General features: G+C 44.4%; 1 protein-coding gene across 1 annotated transcript in view; it reads left to right on the top strand.

The window, feature by feature from the left end:
* Positions 1 to 14,655: 14,655 nt before the first annotated feature.
* Positions 14,656 to 24,564, top strand: part of bend7 (BEN domain containing 7) — a 62,066-nt gene continuing 52,157 nt past the window's right edge. The window contains exons 1-2 of the mRNA XM_063072155.1: positions 14,656 to 15,004; positions 24,365 to 24,439. Coding sequence (XP_062928225.1) covers positions 14,944 to 15,004; positions 24,365 to 24,439 — 136 coding nt within the window. The 5' untranslated portion in view covers positions 14,656 to 14,943. The remainder of the gene's footprint in view (positions 15,005 to 24,364; positions 24,440 to 24,564) is intronic.

Raw genomic sequence — 24,564 nt, 5'->3', positions numbered from 1 at the left:
CAAAGTTGCTGGTGAACGCAGCAGGCCAAGCAGCATCTATAGGAAGAGGCGCAGTCGACGTTTCAGGCCGAGACCCTTCGTCAGGACTCGTCAGGACGAAGGGTCTCGGCCTGAAACGTCGACTGCGCCTCTTCCTATAGATGCTGCTTGGCCTGCTGCGTTCACCAGCAACTTTGATGTGTGTGGCCTATAATTTCCCGGATTACTTTTCGATCCTTTTTTAAACAACGGAACAACATGAGCCACTCTCCAATCCTCCGGCACCTCACCTGTAGACAGCGACATTTTAAATATTTCAGCCAGGGCCCCTGCAATTTCAACACTGGTCTCCTTCAAGGTCTGAGGGAACATCCTGTCAGGTCCCGGGGATTTATCCACTTTAATTTTCCTCAAGACAGCAAGGACCTCCTCCTTTTCGATCTGTACAGTTTCCATGATCTCACTACTTGTTTCCCTTAATTCCATAGACTTCATGCCAGTTTCCTTAGTAAACACAGACGCAAAAAACCTATTTAAGATCTCCCCCATTTCCTTTGGTTCCGCGCATAGCCGACCACTCTGATCTTCAAGAGGACCAATTTTATCCCTTACAATCCTTTTGCTCTTAATATACCTGTAAAAGCTCTTTGGATTATCCCTCACTTTGACTGCCAAGGCAACCTCATATCTTAGCCCTCCTGATTTCTTTCTTAAGTATTTTCTTGCACTTCTTATACTCCTCAAGCACCTTATTTACTCCCTGCTTCCTATACACGTCATACAACTCCCTCTTCTTCTTTATCAGAGTTGCAATATCCCTTGAGAACCAAGGTTCCTTATTCCTATTCACTTTGCCTTTAATCCTGACAGGAACATACAAACTCTGCACTCTCAAAATTTCTGCTTTGAAGGCTTCCCACCTACCGATCACATCCATGCCAGAGAACAACCTGTCGCAATCCACGCTTTTTAGATCCTTTCTCATTTCTTCAAATTTGGCCTTCTTCCAGTTAAGAACCTCAACCCTAGGACCAGATCTATCCTTGTCCATGATCAAGTTGAAAGAATCTGATAGGAGTGGAGAGTGGACCATAGGAGAAAAGGAAGGAGGAAGGACCCGGGGGAGATGAGAGGAGGTAGCGTGTGTGATATATGGGTCGCCATGGTAGCATAGCAGTTAGTGCGATGCTACTACAGCTCAGGGCATCAGAGTTCAGAGTTCAATTCTGTTGTGGTCTGTAAGGAGCCTGTTCGTCCTCCCTGTGGAATGTCTAGGTTTTCTCCGGGTGCTCCGGTTTTCTCCCACAATCTGAAGACATACCGCTGGAAGATTAGTCAGTCATTGTAAATTGTCCTGTGATTAGGTGAGGGTTAAATCGGGGGATTACTGGGCAGTGTGGCTCAGAGGGCCGTAAGGTCCTATTCTGTGCTGTATCTCAATAAATAAATAAATCTGTTGTGTGGGTGCGTCATGGTCCAGGGGAGTGTTGTTTGGTTTAGTTGTATACGGTACTGGTTGTATAAAAGCCATAGGCACATATTGCTGGGGTGCCTAAGACTTTACACAGTACTGTATATAATGTCTTTCCAATTACCAAATAACACTTAATACTACTGAGCTAATATAAAGCTAAGTACTGAAATGACAAATAATAGAAAACACTATATACACTCAAATGCATTTAGATTAACTTTGTGTAGGAGAGGAGGAGGAAGAAGAGGATAACAGACATTAAAATTTACACAATGGTCAGATAAAACTTTTAAGGGTATATTATCAGCAATGAAAACAGGATTCAGCACACCATGTGAGCATATGCAATTCTAATAAGAAGTATATACTACTAAGCTTAAAAGAAAGCACAACCCAGAAAAACCAAAGAAATTATCTCTATTAAAGAAAAAGTTAACCGATGGAAGAGCATGACCCTCCATGGAAGACGTTCCCACGATCTGAGCAGACTAGATGTCGACAAGGCAGTGACAAACCCCTGGCTCAGAGTTGGAGACCTTTCCCAGAAACAGAGGGGTTCCTTGTGGCAATATAGGACTAGGTATTTAACACACAAAAAGCTCAAAAATGTATAGTAAAAGACCAACAAATTGAATTGACTTTATTTCTTACATCCTTCACATATGTGAGGAGTAAAAATCTTTATGTTACACTGCCATCTGAATATGTGATGTGCAAATTATAGTAATGTGTAATAAATAGTATCTACAGTAAGATATACAACAGAACAGTCAAGATAGCTTAGAAATACAATTGTGTCAGCATGAATTAATCAGTCTGATGGCCTGCTGGAAGAAGCTGTCCCGGAGCCTGTTGTCCTGGCTTTAACACTGTAGTACCATTTCCCAGTTGGTAGCAGCTGAGACAGTTTGTGGTTGGGGTGGCTCGGGTCCCCAATGATCCTTCGGGCCCTTTTTATGCACTTGTCACTGTAAATGTCCTCAATAGTGGGAAGTTCACATCCACAGATGCGCTGGGCTGTCCGCACCATTCTCTGCAGAGCCCTGCAATTGAGGGAAGTACAGTTCCCATACCAGGCAGTGATACCCTCAGTTATGACCCTGTAGAAAGTCCTTAGTATTTGGAGACTCATGCCAAACTTCTTCACCTGTCTGAGGTGAAAGAGGCACTGTTGTGCTTTTTTTCATCACACAGCCCATATGTACAGACCAAGTGAGATCCTCGGTGATGTGTATACCGAGGAACTTAAAGCTGTCCGCCCTCTCAACTCCAGATCCATTGATGTCAATAGGGGTTAGCCTGTCTCCATTCCTCCTGTAGTCCACAACCAGCTCCCTTGTTTTTGTGACGTTGAGGGAGAGGTTGTTTTCTTGACACCACTATGTCAGAATGATCACTTCTTCTCCGTAGGCTGCCTCATTATTATTTGAGATTAGGCCAATCAGTGTAGTATCATCTGCAAATTTATTTAGCAGACTGGAGCTGTGGGTGGTGACACAGTCATGGGTATACAGAGAGTAAAGGAGGGGGTTTGGGACACAGCCCTGAGGGGCTCCTGTGTTGAGGGTCAGAGGGGCAGAGGTGAGGGAGCCCACTCTTACCACCTGCTGGTGATCTGACAGGAAGTCCAGAATCCAGCTACACAAGGCAGGGTGAAGGCTGAGGTCTCTGAGATTCTTGGCAAGCCTGGATGGAGTTATGGTGCTGAATGCTGAACTGTAGTCCAAGAGCAGCATACTCACATAAGCATTCCTTCTCTTCAGCTGTGTAAGGATACTGTGTAGAGCTGTGGCTATTGCTTCATCTGTCGATTGGTTGTGTCAGTAGGCGAACTGTAGTGGGTCTAGTGTGGGTGGTAGCAAGCTGCAGATGTAGTCCATGACCAGCCTCTCAAAGCATTTGCTTATTATTGAGGTGAGTGTGACAGGACGCCAGTCATTCAGACATGTTACCTTGGTCTTTTTAGGTACAGGGACATTGGTGGATGTTTTGAAGCAGGAGGGCACTGGGAGAGGGAGAGATTAAAAATGTCTGCAAAGACACCAGCCAGTTGTGCCGCGCACACTCTTGAGTATCAGCCCCGGGACACCGTCCGGTCCCGCAGCCTTGCGGCCGTTCACTCATTAGAAATTCAAGATGATAATCGCAGAAAATGCCAAGACCATCCAGAAAACAATCCACCACATTACAGGATCCTGCAGCAGTTTAACTCAATCTGATTGCTTACGCAGGCACAACCAAGTGGCAAACATCATTCACCAAAATTTTGGCTTAAAATACAAACTCATAAAAGACACAGTATCTTACTATAAATACAAGCCTGATCCAGTTTTAGAGCCAGAGTCCTACAAATTATATTGTGACCAATCCATTATTACTGATAGGGAAATCCATAATAAACGTCCAGATTATGATATTACAGGATAAACAAGAACAACTTACTTAATAGATATAGCCATTCCAAATACACATAACATACAGAGATCAATAAGTGAAAAACACCAGAAATGTGCTGAATTAACAGAGGAAACCAAAAGACCATGGAACATGAACAGGATATACATTGTCCCAATAGTAGTATCTCCAACTGGTGCCATCCCAAGTCACAACGTAATCACATTAAACAATTTGGATTACACAGCAATATTTATTGTAAATCTTCTGAAAGCCATAATACTAAACGGCACTAGAATAGTCCGAAAGTTCCTAGCAATTGAGAAATGAGCGTGCTTGATTATGTCTGTACTTCAGGTTTTACCAGTTTCATCTGAGAAAAAAAAATCAATCAATAAATAGTACTAAGGACATGAGATGAAAAGTTCTTGAAAGTGAGTTCATAGGTGGGGGGGGGGAGCAGTTCAGTGTTGTGGTGAGTGAAGCTATCCCTTCTGGATCAAGAGCATGATGGTTGAGGGGTAATAACTGCTCCTGAACCTGGTGGTGTGAGACCTGAGGCTCCTGTACCTTTTTCCTGGTGGCAGTAGCAAAAACAAACCATACGATATGGGAGCAGAAAAAGGCCATTTGGCCCATTGATTTTGCTCTACCATCTCATCATGGCTGATCCGTTTTTTCTCTCAGCTCCAATCTCCTGCCTTCTCCCCGTGTCCCTTCACGTCCTGACCAATCAAGAATCTATCAACCTTTGCCTTAAATATACTTAAAGACTTGGCGTCCATAGCTGCCTATGGCAATGAATTCCATAGATTTACCACCCTCTGGCTAAAGAAATTTCTCATCTCTGTTCTAAGGATGCCTCTCTATATTGAGGCTGTGTCCACTGGTCTTAGACACACCCACCATGGGAAACATCCTCTCCACATCCACTCTATTGAGGCCTTTCACCATTCAATAGGTTTCAATTAGGTCACCCGTCATTCTTTTAAATTCCAGTGAATACAGGCCCAGATCGTAATTATCAATGGAAATGACTGGTGTCTCCACTAAGTTTTGGGCAAAGACATTAGTTTTCTTTAGGCTGATAGTAAGCCCGAAGTCCTTGCATGCCTTAGACAAGCGGTCCATGAGAGTTTGTCCCATGGTGTGAGTGTCTAAGACCAGTGGACACAGCCTCAAATTAGAGGGGCATCCTTAGAACAAATGTCCTTGCCCAGAACGTAGTGGAGACCCCAGTCATTTCCAGCAACAATTACGATCTAGAAGTGGTCCACGAGTTCACATACTTGGGGTCGACCATTAGCGACACTCTCTCCCTCGATGCTGAAATCAATAGGCGTATCAGCAAAGCAACATCGATCCTTGCTTGACTCTCCTCGTGGGTCTGGGAGAATCTGAAATTCGCTACAAAGACCAAGACTGCCGTGTACAATGCATGCATTATCAGCACCCTCCTGTATGGTAGCGAGACTTGGACCATCTACTCCAAACAGGAGAAGAAACTCAATAGTTTTCACCTGCGCAGCCTTCGCTGCATCCTCGGCATCACCTGGAGAGACAAAGTCCCAAAACCTGAGGTCCCCTCCCATGTTGGACTTCCCACAATGTTCTAAGATTAGGGACCCAAAACTGCTCACAACACTCCAAGTGAGGCCTCACCATTACTTTTATATTCTCATCCTCTGGAAATAAATGCTAACATCACATTTGCCTTCCTCACCACAGGCTCAACCTGCAAATTAACCGTTAAGGATCCTGCACAAGGACTCACAAATCCTTTTGTGCCTCAGATTTGGTAAGGCTCTGAAAATCTGTGCCAACCAACTGTTGGGAGTATTTAAGGACATTTTCAACCTCTCACTGCTATGGGCAGAAGTTCCTACTTGCTTCAAAAAGACAACAATTATACCAGTGCCTACGAAGAATAATGTGGGCTGCCCTAATGACTATCGCCTGGTAGCACTCACATCGACAGTGATGAAATTCTTTGAGAGGTTGGTCAGACTAGACTGAACTCCTGCCTCAACAAGGACCTGGACCCATTGCAATTTGCCTATTGCCACAATAGGTCAAAGGCAGACACAATCTCAATGGCTCTCCACATGGCTTTAGACCACCTGGACAACACAAACACCTACGTCAGGATGCTGTTCATCGACTCTAGCTCAGCATTTAATACCATCATTCCCACAATCCTGATTGAGAAGTTGCAGAACCTGGGCCTCTGTCCCTCCCTCTGCATTGGATCCTTGACTTTCCAACCTGAAGGCCACAATCTGTGCGGATTGGTGATAACACATCCTCCTCACTGACAATCTACATTGGCGCACCTCAGGGGTGTGTGCTTAGCCCAGTGCTCTACTTTCTCTATACCCTTCACTGTGTGGCTTGGCTTAGCTCAAATACCATCTATAAGTTTGCTGACGATATAACCATTGTTGGTAGAATGTCAGGTGGTGATGAGAGGGTGTACAGGAGTGAGATATGCTAACTAGTGGAGTGGTGTCGCAGCAACAACCTGGCACTCAACGTCAGTAAGACAAAAGAGCTCATTGTGGACTTCAGGAAGGATAACACGAAGGAACACATACCAATCCTCAGAGAGGGATCAGAAGTGGAGACAGTGAGCAGCTTCACATTCCTTGGTATCAAGATCTCTGAGGATCTAACCTGGTCCCAACATATCAATGTAGTTTAAAGAAGTCAAGACAGCAGCTATACTTTATTGGGAGTTTGAAGAGATTTGGCATGTCAACAAATACACTCAAAAACTTCTATAGTTGTACCATAGAGAGCATTCTGACAGGCTGCATCATTGTCTAGTATGGAGGGGCTATTGCACAGGACCGAAAGAAGCTGTAGAAGGTTGTAAATCTAGTCAGCTCCATCTTGGGTACTAGCCTACAAAGTACCCAGGACATCTTTAGGGAGTGGTGTTTCAAAAAGGCAGTGTCATTATTAATGATCTCCAGCACTTCTGTTGTTTTTAAAAGCTTCCCAAACCCCTAACTGCCCACTATTTTTTGTTCTACTATATGCCCTCTCTTTGGCTTTTATGTTGGCTTTAACTTTCCTTGTTAGCCATGGTTGTATCATCTTGCCTTTAGAATACTTCGTTCTGTACATATCCTGTACCTTCCGAATTGCTTCCAGAAATGCCCGTCATTGCTGCTCTGCTGTCATCCCTGCCAATTTCCTTTTCCAATCAATTCTGGCCAATTCCTCTGTCATGCCTCTGTAATTCCCTTTACTTCACTGTGATACTGATCCATCTGACTTTAAATTAGATTATGAGGACACACAGTCCTCTTTTATTGTCATTTAGTAATGCATGCATTAAGAAATGATACAATATTCCTCCGGTGTGATATCACAGAAACACAGGACAGACCAAGATGGAAAAACTAACAAAAACCACATAATTATAACATATAGTTACAACAGTGCAACAATACCAGAACTTGATGAAGAACAGGCCATGGCACAGTAAACTTCGAAAACTGAGTTGTCCGAAAACTTCGAGCTCCGATCAGCCTTCCAACACCGAGTACCGAGCACCATCTCTGCCGAACGTTTCAACCTCAGCCTTGGTTGCCAGCAGCAGGCAAAGCCGGGGATTTTGGGGCCTTCCCTCTGGAGATTCTCGACCGCACAATAGCAGCGGCAGCGAAACAGGCATTAACTTCGCCTTCTCATATTTCAGGGTGAATTTGATCATATTATGATCACTTCTCCTAAGGGTTCTTTTACTTTCAGCTCTCTAATCAATTCCAGTTCATTGCACAACACCCAATCCTGAACAGCAGATCCTCTTGTGCGCTCAACAATGAGCTGCTCTAAAAAGCCATCTCATAGGCATTCTCAAAATTCCCCTTCTTGGAATCCCGTACCAACCTGATTTTTCCAATCTACTTGCATATTAAAATCCCCCATGACTATTATAAGATTGTCCTTTTGGTATGCATTTTCTATCTCCTGTTGTAATTTATAGACCATATTCTTACTACTGTTTGGAGGTCTGTTTTTAACTGCCATTAGGGTCTTTTTACCCTTGAGGTTCCTTAGCTTTATCCACAATGATTCAACACCTTCTGACCATTCATCACCACTTTCTAATGATTTAATTTCATTTTTACCAACAGGACCATGCCATCCATATATAACCATATAACCATATAACAATTACAGCACGGAAACAGGCCATCTCGGCCTTTCTACCCCGTGCCGAACTCTTACTCTATCCTAGTCCCACTGACCTGCACTCAGCCCATAACCCTCCATACCTTTCCTGTCCATATATCTATCCAATTTAACTTTAAACAACAACATAGAACCTGCCTCAACCACTTCCGCTGGAAGCTCATTCCACACAGCTACCACTCTCTGAGTAAAGAAGTTCCCCCTCATGTTACCCCTAAACTTTTGTCCTCTAATTCTCAACCCATGCCCTCTTATTTGAATCTTCCCCACTCTCAATGGAAAAAGTCTAACCACGTCAACTCTATCAATCCCCCTCATAATTTTAAACACCTCTATCAAGTCCCCCCTCAAACTTCTACGCTCCAAAGAATGAAGACCTAACTTGTTCAACCTTTCTCTGTAACTTAGGAGATGAAACCCAGGCAACATTTTAGTAAACCTCCTCTTTACTCTCTCAATTTTATTGACATCTTTCCTATAATTCGGTGACCAGAACTGTACACAATACTCCAGATTTGGCCTTACCAATGCCTTATACAAATTCAACATTACATCCCAACTCCTATACTCAATGCTCTGATTAATAAAGACCAGCAAACCAAAAGCTTTCTTTACCACCCAATCCACATGAGATTCCATCTTCAGGGAACTATACACCATTATTCCTAGATCCCTCTGTTCTAAAGCATTCTTTAATGCCCTACCATTTACCATGTATGTCCTATTTTGATTAGTTCTACCAAAATGTAGCACCTCACATTTTTCAGCATTAAACTCCATCTGCCATCTTTCAGCCCACTCTTCTAACTATCCTAAATCTCTCTGCAAGTTTTGAAAACCTACCTCATCATCCACAACACCCTCATCCCCTCTGCCTTCCTTCCTGTCTGTCCTTTTGATACAATGTGTATCCTTGGACATTAAGTTCCCAGCTATAATCTTCTTTCAGCCATCATTCAGTGATGCCTACAACGTCAGACTTGCCAATCTGCAACTGTGCTACAGGATTCATCATCCTCACTCTGTATAATGAGCACATTCAAATATAACATCTTTAGTCCTGTATTCACCTTTTTTGATTTTTTTCCTTTTGCATTGCAACTCAGCCTGTTGACTGCAGTTTTGCCCTACAATCAGCCTCTCCTTGCTAAGAGTCTCACTGCGCATTGCCTCTGTTTGCAAAGCAACCACCTCATCTTCCGTGTGATCAGTTCGGTTCACATATCGCTGCCAAATTAGTTTAACCCCCGGAGCAACTCTAGCCAGCCCGCCTGGAAGGACATTGGACCCCCTTGAGTTCAGATGTGACCCATCCCTTTTGTACAGGTCATACCTTCCCCAGAGGAGATCCCGATGATCTATAAATCTGAACCCCTGCCCCTTGCACCAGTTCCTCAACCATGCATACACTTGCTAAATCATCCTATTCTTATCCTCACTGCTATGTGGCACAGGCAGCAATCCAAAGATTACTACCCTGGAGGTCCTATTTGGCTTCCTAAAATCTCTTTTCAGGACCTCCTCACCTCATTTACCTATGTCATTGGTACCAATGTGTACCAAAGCTTCTGGCTGCTCACCCTCACCCTTGAGAATTTCATGGCCATGATCCTAAACATCCCTGATTCTGGCACCAGGGAGGCATGGATGGCCTGGGCGGTAGGGGTCCCTGATGTTGAATGCTGTTTTCCTGCAACAGTTCTCCATGTAGATGTGCTTAATCATGGGGAGGACTTTACTCATGATGGACTGGGCTGTATTCACAACTTATTTTTGGACTTTCCATTCAAGGGCAAGGCTATGATACAACCAGTCAATATACTCTCCACCACACATCATTAGAAGTTTGTCAAAGTTTTAGATGTGTACTGAAGACTGTGTAAAAGAAGATATTTGTTCCAAACAAAACAGAGACAATTCCATGGTGATCCATAGTGTTCTGTTGCTGAAGTAGGGTGAAGCTTTCTGCAGGTCAGTTCAAGAACCTGATGGTTGCAGGAAATTAGCTGTTCCTGAACCTGGTGGTGTGCAACTACAAGTCTCTGTACTTCCTGCCTGATGTTAGGCAGCAAGATGAGGGCATGACGCAGACCGCAGTGATCCTTGATGGCAGATGCTGCCTTCTTGAGGCAGCACCTCCTGTAGATGCTGTCGGTGGTAGGTAGGGAGTACTGTGCCTGTGACGGACCAGGCCATGCCTACTACTCCCTGCAGCTTCTTGCATTCCTGTCCATTGGAATTGCTATATGAGGTCGTGGTACAATTGGTCAGCATAGAGGAGGTGGTACTGGAGTTTGAAGACACACATTCAACGCTTCAGGAACAGCTTCTTCCCCACTGCCATTAGATTTCTGAATGGACAATAAATCCATGTACGCTACCTCACTTTTTCTTTGCTCTCTTTTTGTGCTACTTATTTTATATAGTGTATATATTTCCTATTGTAATTTATAGTTTTTATTTTGTATTGCACCAACATATTTTATGACATATGCCAGTGCTATTAAACCTGATTTTGATTGTGTAAGTTTATTGGAGTATTTTCATGACATGACCTGTTAACATACATGACAGAATGTAAAGCTCCTAGTTACACTCAGAGCAGTGACTGCACTTCATAGGAAATACTGGAAACAGTAATTTTCAACCTGAAAGCTTAACTATTTCTCCTTGTACAGTAGCTTTCTGATTTCGAGTATTGCCAGTATTTTCTGTTTTCATTTCAGATTTCAAACAAATGCATTTTTATTTATTTTGATTTTAATTCTGACATGTTATGTGGGATCAGAGCTTGAAGTATAACTTACTACATTGTTTTATAGTCTTCATACTATAAGAGTCCACAAGCAGGATTTATGTGATGAAGTTCTCCTTCCTTCCTCTAACTTGCCTGGTGCGAAGCCCAGCTTGTATAGTTGCCATAGTTTCACCCTGACACAGCTCACCCGATCTAGGGGAAGCTAGTTCTCTCCATCACTGAGGACATCTTCAAAAGAGCATCTTCTTCACCCTCAAAATGATGATGGTAATAATAATAATAATAATAATAAGTACTTTACTGATCCCAAGTGGGAAATTCTTCCGTTACAGCAGCAACGTTTAAAAACACACAACAGTGTGCAGACTTAACTAATAAAGTACAGAATAATAATATACACAATAATAATTTACCAATGTGCAATAATAATGTATGAAATAATAAAGCAGAGACTATTGCACTATGATGTGTGTTCTCCTGTTGCACAGAGATGAACTGTTGTATATGCTTATTACATTCGATAGGAAAGAATTTCACTAACGATCCTTGTGACAGCAGAGCTGAATGAATCTGTTTGAAAGGGTGCTCCACTGCTTATTCAGTAGGTCATGGAGGGGATGTGCCAGATTGTCCATAATGGATAACAGTTTGTTTGGTGACCTCCTCTCCACCACAAACTCAAAAGAGTCTGGGTTGTGGCCAAAGACAGATCCAGCATTTTTGATGAGTTTATTTAGTCTTTTTGCATCACCAGCACTAATGCTGCTCCCCCACATTAAGCAGCAAAGAAGACTACACTCATTACCCATTAAAAGAACTCCAACGTCCTGCTGCACTTATTGAAGGATCTCAGCTTCCTTAGAAAGTAGACATGCTCATCCCCTTCTTGTAAACAGCCTTGGTGTTGGTTTTCCAGTCAAGTCTGTTGTCGAAGTGAACATTTGTACTCCTCGACCACTGAAACTTCTTCTCCCAGAATGTACTGTGGCATGCAAAAGTTTGGGCACCCCTGGTCAAAATTTCTGTTACTGTGAATAGTTAAGTGCGCAGGAGATGAACTGATCTCCAAAACTCATAAAGTTAAAGATGAAACATTCTTTTCAACATTTTAAGCAAGAATAGTGTATTATTTTTTGTTTTGTACAATTTTAGAGTGGAAAAAAAGGAAAGGAGCACTATGCAGAAGTTTGGGCACTCCAAGAGATTTGAGCTCTCAGATAACTTTTACCAAGGTCTCAGATCTTCATTAGCTTTAGGGCTATAGCTTGTTCACAGTCATTGTTAGAAAAGGCCAGGTGATGCAAATTTCAAAGCTTTATAAATACCCTGACTCCTCAAACCTGTCCCAACAATCAGCAGCCATGAGCTCCTCTAAGCAGCTGCCTAGCACTCTGAAAATTAAAATAAATGATGCCCACAAAGCAGGAGAAGGCTGTAAGAAGATAGCAGAGTGTTTTCAGGTAGCCGTTTCCTCAGTTCGTAATGTAATTAAGAAATGGCAGTTTACAGGAATGGTGGAGGTCAAGTTGAGGTCTGGAAGACCAAGAAAACTTTCCAAGAGAACTGCTCGTAGGATTGCTAGAAAGGCAAATCAAAAACCCCGTCTGACTGCAAAAGACTTTCAGGAAGACTTAGCAGACTCTGGAGTGGTGGTGCACTGTAGCGACACCTACACAAATATGACCTTCATGGAAGAGTCATCAGAAGAAAACCTTTCCTGCATCCTCACCACAAAATTCAGCGTCAGAAGTTTGCAAAGGATCATCTAAACAAACCTGATGCATTTTGGAAACAAGTCCTGTGGACTGATGAAGTTAAAATAGAACTTTTTGGCCGCAATGAGCAAAGGTATGTTTGGAGAAAAAAGGGTACAGAATTTCATTAAAAGAACACCTCTCCAACTGTTAAGCATGGGGGTGGATCGATCATGCTTTGGACTTGCGTTGCAGCCAGTGGCACGGGGAACATTTCACTGGTAGAGGGAAGAATGAACTCAATTAAATACCAGCAAATTCTGGAAGCAAACATCACACCGTCTGTAAAAAAGCTGAAGATGAAAAGAGGATGGCTTCTACAACAGGATAATGATCCTAAACACACCTCAAAATCCACAATGGACTAACTCAAGAGGCGCAAGCTGAAGGTTTTGCCATGGCCCTCACAGGTCCCTGACCTAAACATCATCGAAAATCTGTGGATAGACCTCAAAAGAGCAGTGTATGCAAGACGGCCCAAGAATCTCACAGAATTAGAATCCTTTTGCAAGGAAGAATGGGTGAAAATTCCCCAAACAAGAATTGAAAGACTCTTAGCTGGCTACAGAAAGCATTTACAAGCTGTGATACTTGCCAAGGGGGGTGTTACTAAGTACTGCCATGCAGGGTGCCCAAACTTTTGCTTTGGACCCTTTTCCTTTTTTGTTATTTTGAAACTGTAAAAGATGGAAATAAAAAAGTAATCTTGCTTAAAATAGTAAAGAAATGTGTCATCTTTAACTTTATGCCTTTTGGAAATCAGGTCATCTTTTACTCGCTTAGCTATACACAGTAACAGAAATTTTGATCAGGGGTGCCCGAACTTTTGCATGCCACTGTATACGAGGACTCGTCACTGTCCTCTTCCTCCTAAAATCAATCACAATCTCCCTGGTTTTTACCACATTCAGGAGCAGGTGATTCCTCCTGCACCACTCCACAAACTCGTCCACCAGTCCTCCGTATTCCGACTCCTGCCCATCTCTGATACACCCAAACACCGCAGTCATCAGAGAACTTCTGCAAATGACAAGACTCAGATTTGTATTGAAAGTCTGAGGTGTACAGTGTGAACAGGAACTGAGACAGGACAGTTCCTTGTGGCGCTACAGTGCCACTCACCACCATCTCAGACAGAGAACTATCCAGCTGTACAAACTGAGGTCTGTCTGTCAGGTAGTCAGCAACCCAGGAGATAGTGGATTTATTTACGCCTATCAAAAAAAAACTGGCTGGATTGTATTGAAAGCACTAGAGAAATCAAAAAAAAGATGGCATTCATTCATGAAAACCCTCATCATCAGGGACATGCCCTCTTGGAGGAGGAACAGGAGCCTGAAGACCTACACTTAACGTTTTAGGAACAGCTTCTGCCCCTCTGCCATCAGATTTCTCAACTTTTAAAATGTTTATATATATTTGTTATTAATTTATAGTAATTTGTATGTATTGCGCTGTACTACTGCTGCAAAACAAACGTTTCACGACATATATCAACGACGATAAAATGGATTTTGAAGCACCTCGGGTGTACTGTCTCCCAGGAGAGTATCACTTGACATACAAGTGTAGTTCAACAGCGAAGCTGCGGTAAAACCCTGGCAGTTCTCTGATACTGCGTGCCGGCATGTAGTGCCTGTTGATGGGGCTTCCCGGGCGCAGAGCTCCTGGGGTGCCTTCCACTCCGAGGAACATGTTGACCTCCTACTACAGGATGCAATTGATCCTGAAAGAAGTCCTGGTCCCCGATGGAATTCCTGGGCTCACGTCTCCCTTTACAAGGGTCCCCTTTTCCTCACACCCAACTCCTGACACAAGCCCAGGCGCAGTCTGCGGGGCAATGTCCACCTGGCAGAGCTCCGAGGAGGTGTTTTCCCCTGTTAAACTCCGCGGGATCTGTGTCCCCCTGGCGGAGCTCTTGGGTGGTGGTTTTTCCGTTAAATTCCATGGGAGCTGTGGCTTGCTAATGCAGCGTCCCCCTGACGGAGCTCCGGGAAGACGTTTCCCTGCTGAAACTCCGTAGTGTCCGAGCCGATGCAGCTCCGCGGTTGAAGTAGCCCCCTGGCGGAGCTCCTGGGTGGTGTTTCCCCGGTGAAACTCCATGGGAACTGTGTACCCACCCCACCCCCTCAGAGCCCCGCGTGTGCAGCGGCTCCCTAACGGAGCTACGTGGGCGCAGCGTCCCCCTGGCGGAGCTCCGCCTGACGAGGGCCGGCCGCCGCTCCTTCCCCGCAGGTGGCGCCGCAGTCCCTCGGCCGTCCCCCGGGCCCCGGGCGCGGTTTGAAGCCGGCGTCTCCCTCCCGCGGCCCGAGTCCCGCACCCGGCCCCCAGCCCGAGACCCCGACCCGGCTACCTGCCCGCCGTCCCGGAGCGGGGTACCCATGGAGGCGACCGAAAGGAGAAGAAGCCGAAAATCCCAGAGCTTCAAGAGAGTGGCCGAAGGTGAGTGAGGGTGAGTGGGAGGGAAAAGAGGAGCAGGGGTGAGGGATAGAAAGGGAAGGAGAGGGCGGGAGAGAGGGTGTGAGACGGAGTGAGTTAGTGTGAGGGGGAGAGAGGAAGGGTGAGTGAGAGGGAAGGATAGAGGGACTCGAGGAGGAGGGAGTGGGTGGCAGAGAGGGGTAGGAGCGAGAGGGGTGATAGAGGAGGGGGAGCGAGAGTAGATGGAGGAGGAGAATAGAGGGGAGGGTGAAGGAGGACTGGAGAAGGGGTAGGATAAGAGAGTGAGGGAAATGGGAGGAGGAGAGAGACCAGGGAGGGTTGGGCTGAAGGAAAGGGACTGGGGGGGGTGGTAACTGAGAGGGCCAGAGTAGGGAGGGCGTCAGAGGGAGGGGATTCGAGATAGGGATACGGACAGAAAACCTGGAGGAGAAGGACATTGAGGAGACTGGGAAAGACTTGGCTAGCAGATGGTTAGAAGGAGAGGGTCTGTGGTTTCTGATGAGAGGCCTGCACTGGATGTCCTTAGGAGAGTGAAGATGTCTGAAGGAGGTGATGTGAGGGTCCAAGAGAGGGAATTGAGGAGACGCTTAGGGCTCGTGCCTGAGGAGGAACTTCTGAAGATGTTCTTTGGTTCATTTAAAAAGATCAGATGTCACTTTTTGGATTTTCTGAATAGAAAATGCAACCAATTTTGAATTAAAAACTTGAATCTGATGTTACTTAGAAGAGTTTTTAAACCAATCAGATGGCGGATCTTCAGAGATGTGTTTTGCCTTGCAGCTTGTACGTTGGTGAGAAAAATAGTTGCTCTTCAGATTTATAATGTCCGATTTAAAGTTTGTTTGCCTCAGTGATTATTTGATCATCCACTGCTTTTATACAGTGTTTGTTGGATAAATTCACTCACCTCAACATTGAACTGATTCCACAACCTGTGGACTCATTTTCAAGGCTTCAACAACTCGTGTTCTCAATATTATTTATTCTTATTTGTTATTATTTGCTTTTTGTATTCACACAGTTTGTCTTCTGCACATTGTTTGTCAGTCTTTGTTTCTGTGTAGTTTTTCATTCATTCTATTATATTTCCCAATAGTTACTGTGAATGCCCACAAGAAAATGAATCTCAGGGTAGTATATATGTACTTTACTTTGAACTTTGTTCAGTTTCCGCTGCACTGAAATAGCAGCAGCAGTAGTGCATAACTGATCTAGTACCATCTGTTCTGCAGAACTTACTACCAAAGTCTCCCCACGGTCAAGCAGCATCTGTGAAAAGAAAGGAACGATTAACGTTTCAGGTCAGCACCTTGCATCAGGACTGAAATGTTTACCACTCCTCTGTCCCCACAGATGCTGCCTGACCTTCTCCAGCACTTTTTGCATCATATTGTAGCATCTGCTGTCTCTTGGATATCCAGATCAGGGTTCACCTGGCTTTGAAAATTATTCATTTATTGAGATACAGCGCAGAATAGGCCTTTCAAGCCGTGTCACCCAGCGACCTCCAGTTTAATCCTAGCCTAATCACTGGACATTTTACAATGACCAATTAACCTACTAGCCAGTATGTCTTTGGGCTGTGGGAGGAAACTGGAGCACTCAGAGAAAACCCACATGCTCACAGGGAGAATGTACAAACTCCTTACAGACAGCAACAGGAACTGAACTCGGGTTGCCTGAACTGTAAAGTGTGTGCTAACCACTACACAACCGTGTCACCCCAGGTGGGTTCCTTATGCACTCATCTGTCATCTCTTCAAAACTTAAAGCCAAGTTGGCACCCACCAACTCTGAGACGTACCCACCCTGCCTCTATTAAAGAGATTAGCTTTATTTGTCACATGTACATCAAAACATACAGTGAAATGCATCATTTGGCATCAAATCAAAAACAGCAAAGATTGTGTTATGGCGCCCGCAAGTGTCACCATGCTCTGGCACCACATTACGTGCCCACATCTCACTAACCCTAACCCCTATGTCTTTGGACTGCGGGAGGAAACCAGAGCATCCAGAGGAAAACCATGTGGTAAGATGAGGTATCGCATGCCAGTCCTCATCGAGGGATCAGAAGTGCAAGGGGCGAGCAGTTTCAAGTTGCTTGGTGTCAATATCCCTGAGGATCTATTCTGGGCTCAACATATTGATGCAGTTACAAAGCAGACATGACAGCGGCTAGAGTTCGTTCGGAGTTTGAAGAGACCTGTATGTCACCAGAGACACTCGCAAATTTCTACAGATGTGCCATGGAGAGCATTCTAACTGGCTGCATCACTGTCTGATAAGTTGCAAAAAGTTGTAAACTCAGTCAGCTCCATCATGGGCACTAGCCTCCCAGCATCCAGGACATACCCTCTTCTCATTGCTACCATCAAGAAGGAGTTACAGGAGCCTGAAGACACACGCTCAACATTCCAGGAGTAGCTTCTTCCCTTCTGCCATCAGATTTCTGAATGGACATTCAACCCATGAACGCTACCTCACTTCTTTTTAATTCTCTTTCTGCACTTCTTGTTTAACTGTTTAAAATACAGTATGTATGTATATTTGATAGTTTTTATTATGTTGTATTGCATTGTACTGCTGCTGCATAGCAACAGATTTCACGATATTAAACCTGATTCTGATTCTGGTTATGTGGAGAACATACAAACTCCTTACAGACAGCAGCTGGAATTGAACTCCAGTCTTACACCTGGCTCTGTAAACCGCTGCGCTAACGTTACGCTATCATGCTCACCAAATCCATGATGTCAGCACCAACACCTTCTCCCCATCAACAACGAGGTTCATAGTTACTCTGAGAGAGAGGCTGGCCAGGCCTGATCTTATTCCGTTGAATGTAGGAGAATGGGAGGCCGAGACAAATGTGTTTAAAATTAAGAGGGTGGTAACGGTCTTTTCCCCAGGGTAGGGGAGTCCAAGAGTAGGGTGTATAGGTTTAGGATGAAAGGGGAAAAATTCAAAGAAAACTTGAGGGGCAATTTTTTTTCATGCATAGGAAGGTGAATATATGGAACAAACTGCCAGAGGATATGGTTGAGGCCATTTAAGAAGCATTTGGACAGGTACACAGAGAGGCAGGAATGGAGGGATATGGGCCGAATGCAAAGAGTTGGGACTGTGGATGGGCAACGTGGTTGTCATGGGCTCACTAGGCCAGGGAGCCTGTATCTGTGCTGTGTTGCTGAGATAGTGCTGAACTGGAGACGCTGGGAGTTGGAGGACTGTGTATCTGCATGGGTGGGCGGGAGGGAGGAATGCAGCTTGTATCGCTATTGCTGTGTTCTTTGTTGTTCTGCTGAGCTTTGTAGGCATGCTATGTTGGTGCCAGAATTTGTGACAACACTTACGGGCAGTCCTCAGCACATCCTTAGGGTCATGTTGGTTGTTAACGCAAATGATGCATTTCATTGTATGTTTCAATGTACATGTGACAAATAAATTTGAATCTTGAATCTGTTACTCTTATGTTTCTACGACTCTTAAAATCGTAAGACATAGGAGCAGAATTAGTCCACTCAGCCCATCAGATCGGCTCCACAATTCTATCATTGCTGATTTATCATTCCTCTCAACCCCATTCTCCTGCCTCCTCCCCCCCCCCCATAATTTTAATCAAGAACCTATCAAGCTCCACTTTAAATATCCCCATTGACTTGGTCTCCACAGTGGTCTGTGGTAATGAATTCCACAGATTCACCACCCTGTGGCTGAAGAAATTCCTCCTCATCTCTGTTCCAAGGGAACATTCTATTCTGAGGCAGTGCCCTTGGGACCTAGATATGCCCACTATAGGAAACATCCTATCCGGGCCTTCAATATTCCATAGGTTTCAATGAGATCTCCTCTCTTTCTTCTAAACTCCAGTGAATACAGGCCCAGAGCTATCATATGTTCCTCGTACATTAACCCTTTCATTCCTGGGATCATTCTTGTGAACCTCCTCTGGAACCTTTCCAATGCCAGCACATCATTTGTTAGATCAGCAGCCCAAATCTGGGAATAACACTTCAAGTGCAGTCTGTGGTCTTAACTCTGGGCCATGTCAATTGCACGTTTGAAATTCCCGATACCATTGCTGTATTCTGAGCTGTGTTGCAGCTAGATGAACCAGGTGATCAGAGAAAAAAACTTCAAAGATGTTCTCAGATTCTCCATGTAACATTCCTATTTACTCTGGCCAATGAATGCACAGACAGGAGATAGAGAGTTCAGTGTAGTATTTCAAACAGACAGTGATCAAAGTGAATGGTGGATGGAATACAGAAGAGTACCGCACATGAACAGGCCCTTTGGCTCACAATGTTGTGCCAAACCAATTAAATTAGTAATCAAATGGCCAACTAAACTAATTTCACCTGCCTACACATATCCCTCCATTTCCCTCACAGTCATATGCCTGAGCATCTCTTAAAAGTCCCTAGTGTTTCTGTGTCTACCACCACTCCAGGTAGTGCATTCCAGCACCCACCACACTGTGTAAAAAAACCTGCCCCTCACATCTCCTTTGAAATACCCCCCCCCCAGCTTAAATGCATGTCCTCTAGTGTTAGATATTTCAACGCTGGGAAAAAGATACTATTTGTCTACTCTGTCTAATATACCTCCATCAGATCTCCCTGCAGCCTCTGCTGCACCAGAGGGAACAGATGGAGATCGGGATCTCCCAAACTATCACCCACTTGCCCCATTAAACACCTCCTGCCCCTCCCTGTGGCAGAGTCCAGAAATCGCACATTGCTGTCATCAACTACCTCGGCACTGGAGTGATCCTCAACTCTGAGTGATAACATTAGATGGAGAAGGTGATTGTATATCAGCTGTGCTGTAGCACCATGTTTGTGCTTTTGGATGAGCTAATCAAAGACCCAATCCAGAGAATCAGAATCAGATTTGATATCACTGACGTATGTCGTGAAATTTGTAGATTTGCAGCTACAGTACACTGCAATGCATAAGATATACATTCAATGACCACTTTGTTAAGTACAGGAGGTATGCTGTTCTTCACATCACTGTTGTAATGCATGATTATTTGAGCTACTGTCGCCTTCCTGTCAGCCTGAACCACCAGTCTGGCCATTCTCCTCTGACCTCTCTCATTGACAAGGTAGTTACACCCACAGAACTGCTGCTCACTGGATAATATTTGTTCTTCGCACCAGCCTCTGTAAACTGTAGAGACTGTTGTGTATAAAAATCCCAGGAGATCAGCAGTTCCTGAGATACTCAAACCATCCTGTCTCACACCAACCATCATTCCATGATCAGAGTCACATTTCTTTCCCATTCTGATGTTTGGTCTGAACAACAACTGAGTCTCATGACCATTTCTGCATGCTTTTATGGACTGAGTTGACTAATTAGATATTTGCATTAATGAGCAGGGTTACAGGTGTACCTAATAAAATGGTCACTATAAATTATAATAAATATATATGTATGTGTATGTATATACATTTACTATGTATAGATATTTAATATAATATATAATAAATATGCAGTGCAAAAAGAGAGAAAATTAATGAGGTCGTGTTCGTGGTTTCATTGCCCATTCAGAAATCTGATGGCAGAAGGGGAGAGCCGTTCCTGAAACGTTAAGTGCTCATCTTTAGACTCCTGTACCTCTTCTCTGATTATGGTAATGAGAAGAGCGCATGCCCTGGAATTTTGAATCCAGTTGAGATACAGAGATATGAATTCAATTTCCACTTTTGGAACTAGGGAAATAGACATAAACTGATATAAATAAATCTCGAATTAGATTAGATTAGATTATGAGGACACTCAGTCCTCGTTTATTGTCATTTAGAAATGCATGCATTAAAAAATGATACAATGTTCCTCCAGAATGATATCACAAAGAACACAGGACAAACCAAGACTAAAACTGACAAAACCACATAATTATAACATATAGTTACAACAGTGCAAAGCAATACCGTAATTTGATAAAGAGCAGACCATGGGCACGGTTAAAAAAAAAGTGTCAAAGTCCTGATAGCCCCATCATTTCATGCAGACGGTAGAAGGGAGAAACTATCCCCGCCATGAACCTCCAAGCGCCGCAAACTTGCCGTGAAAGTTTGTATCCATAATGGTGGCCATAATGATATTTCTAAAAAAATAGGTTAAATGTATATGAATGAAAGTAGATAGTACAGATAGGAGTAATCTGACAGTGTATGAAATGCCTTATTCATGGCCTCATAAGAAGGAAACCTGCCATCTGTTCACAATTTAGCCAAACCTGTGCCCTCCGAAATGGCCCAGCAAGTTGCTCAATTCAGTGGCAGTTTGAGGTGGCTAATTTAGCCCCAGCTTTGCAAATGCCACACTCATCTCAGTGTCATTGAGCAAATCTTATGAAATAATTCAAAAAAGATAAATTCAACCAATCTTCACATATATAATTTCATAATTATTACCTGATTTCTTTGAAGACAAAATAAAAGCTAAGTTGTAAATTTAGTGAAAAGTGCATATAAAATTCGGGATTGAAAGAACACATTTACTCTGATCATGAGCCCGGCTATGGGAGCAGGTTAGACGCTGGGAATCCTGTGGAGAGTGGCTCATCTCCTAACTACCCAAAGTTCGCCCACCATCTGCAGGGTTCAGGTCAGGAATGTGATGGAACACTCTCCACTTGCCTAGATGAGTGCAGACTTGAAGCTGGATACCATACGAGATACAGCAGCATGGTTTATAGACCTCCCTGCACCCCCATCCATAGCCATTCACTCACTCCGTCACCAGCACACTGTAAGCAACAGGAATTCTGCAGATGCTGGAAATTCAAGCAACACACATCAAAGGACTCCTGACGAAGGGTCTCGGCCTGAAACGTCGACTGCACCTCTTCCTACAGATGCTGCCTGGCCTGCTGCGTTCACCAGCAACTTTGATGTGTGTTACCAGCACACTGTGTTGTACTGTGCTATATTTGATATGTAATGTTCTAGTACATAACAGCATACTTGATAGACCCCTCCCATTCACTCACTCCCCACCACTGCACAGTAACAGTACGTTTAGACCGCCCATTCACTCACCCCCCCCATCTCTGCACAATAACAGTACATTTAGACCCCCCCATTTACTCACCCCCTCATCTCTGCACAATAACAGTACATCTAGACCCCCCCATTCACTCACTCCCCCACCATTGCACAGTAACAGACATATAGACCCCCCCATTCACTCACTCCCCCACCACTGCACAGTAACAGTACGTTTAGACCGCCCATTCACTCACCCCCCCATCTCTGCACAATAACAGTACATCTAGACCCCCCCATTCACTCACTCCCCCACCACTGCACAGTAACAGACATATAGACCCCCCCCATTCACTCGCTCCCCCACCACTGCACAGTAACAGTACGTTTAGACCGCCCATTCACTCACCCCCCCATCTCTGCACAATAACAGTACATTTAGACCCCCCCATTTACTCACCCCCTCATCTCTGCACAATAACAGTACATCTAGACCCCCCCATTCACTCACTCCCCCACCACTGCACAGTAACAGACATATAGACCCCCCCATTCACTCACTGCCCCACCACTGCACAGTAACAGTGCATTTAGACCCCTCATTCACTCATTCCCCCACCACTGCACAGTAACAGATATATAGACCCCCCCCATTCACTCACTCCCCCACCATTCACAGTAACAGACATATAGACCCCCCATTCACTCACTCCCCCACCACTGCACAGTGGCAGCAGTATGTACGGTCGACAACCCACACTCAGAAAGCATCTTCCAAACCCACCACCTCTACGAGCTGGTCAGACAAGGGCGGCGGAAAGAGTGTCTTGGTACAATAGCGGTTAGCACGACGCTATTACAGCTCAAGGCATCAGAGTTCAGAGTTTAATCCCGGCATCCTCTGTAAGGAGTCTCCATACAACCTCCTTTGTGGGACGTGTAAGTTTCCTCCAGGTGCTCCGGTTTCCTCCCACAGTCCAAAGTCGTACCGATTAGTAGGTTAATTGCTGATTGTGAATTGTCCTGTGATCAGGCAAGGGTTAAGTCGGTGGGTTGCTGGGCGACAGGCTCTGGGCCAGAAGGCCTACTCCATGTTGAACCTCTAAATAAATTTTTACTGGGGGAGCTGCCCTCCAAACCACACACCATCCTGACTTGGAAATATATCGTTGTTTCTTCACCATCACTGGGTCAAAGTCCTGGAATACCCTCCCCGGCAGCACTGGGAGTGTACCCAGTGCAGCGGATCAGAAGGCAGCTCACCATCACCATCTCAAGAGCAACGAGGGATGGGGAGGGGTCGATTAAGTGTTGGCTCAGTCTGTGAAACACACATCCCTTGAGTGAATAAAAAAAAAACAATAGGACGAGACAAAAAATGGAGGAGATTTGAGTTATTTGGATTATGAGCATGGAGGGAGGAACAATGTTGTGGACTTGCAGGGGTTCCCAATCCTTGGGTCTGTGGACCCCTAGCTTAATGGTATTGGTCCATGGCATAAAAAAGGTTGGGAACCCCTGTGGAAGTATGGTTGATTGTGTTTTTGGATCAGTGTTCTACTCTTTTGTTAATATCCCATTTAAGAAATTGTATTTTGCGGGCCGGCCGGTGGCTCAGTGACATTGGCGCCAGACCCGGGAGCGGAGGTTCCCGGGTTTGAAACCAGTCGGGTCCGCTCCCGAGTACGCTTTCCATCCGTGCCCGGTTGAGTGTCGAGATCGCAACTCGACCTCATAAAATAAAAGGGAAAAATACTGCGAAAATGTCTGTGTGAGGAGTGGCTCACCACACAGTCTCTCTCTCACTCCGCGCCTTGTAAAAAACCATGAAAAAGACATCATCACAGACGCACACGCAGGCAGGCAGGCACAAGCCAAAAAAAAAATTGTATTTTGCAAGTGGAAGATAGACCGAGTGGCTGGCTTGTGACCAAATATGATTCATATTTTCTAAAGATAAGGATAAGCTGTAGCTTTATTTGTCACATGTACATCAAAACATACTGTAAAATGCATCATTTGCATTAAAGACCAGCACAATCCGAGGAGGTGCTGGGGGGCAGCCTGCAAGTGTCGCCATGCTTCTGGCACCAACATAACTTGCCCACAACCCACACAGGTTTGGAATATAGGAGGAAACCCAAGCAGTGGTAGGGAGCACATACAAACTCCTTACAGACAACAGGAATTGAATTACTGATCACTGGTGCTGTAAGGCATTGTGCTACCATATTGCTTGGTAGTTCTCTAACTTGTCAGAGGAGTAATTTCCAATTTCCTTTTAAAGACCACTGATTGAGGAAAGGTACTGATACTGAGACAATAAATATGTACTAATCTGAATATTTTGTTTCAGATTGTCCAGATGATAACTGTTCCGACAGCAGTAGTGAACATGTAGGAAAGCTGCAGGATTCTCTGTACGTCACAGGTATGCATTCCTTGCACAGGTAAAAATGTCTATAAAACATAGAGTATATTGATATAAAATATCTTTAGTGAGATGAAAGACACAAGAAAGCTGGAGGCATGGGGGTTCGAAACTTAAAATATTAA

This window comes from Mobula hypostoma, chromosome 20 (assembly GCF_963921235.1).
Source record: "Mobula hypostoma chromosome 20, sMobHyp1.1, whole genome shotgun sequence".
NCBI lineage: Eukaryota > Metazoa > Chordata > Chondrichthyes > Myliobatiformes > Myliobatidae > Mobula > Mobula hypostoma.
This window is presented reverse-complemented; position numbering and strand designations above follow the sequence as displayed.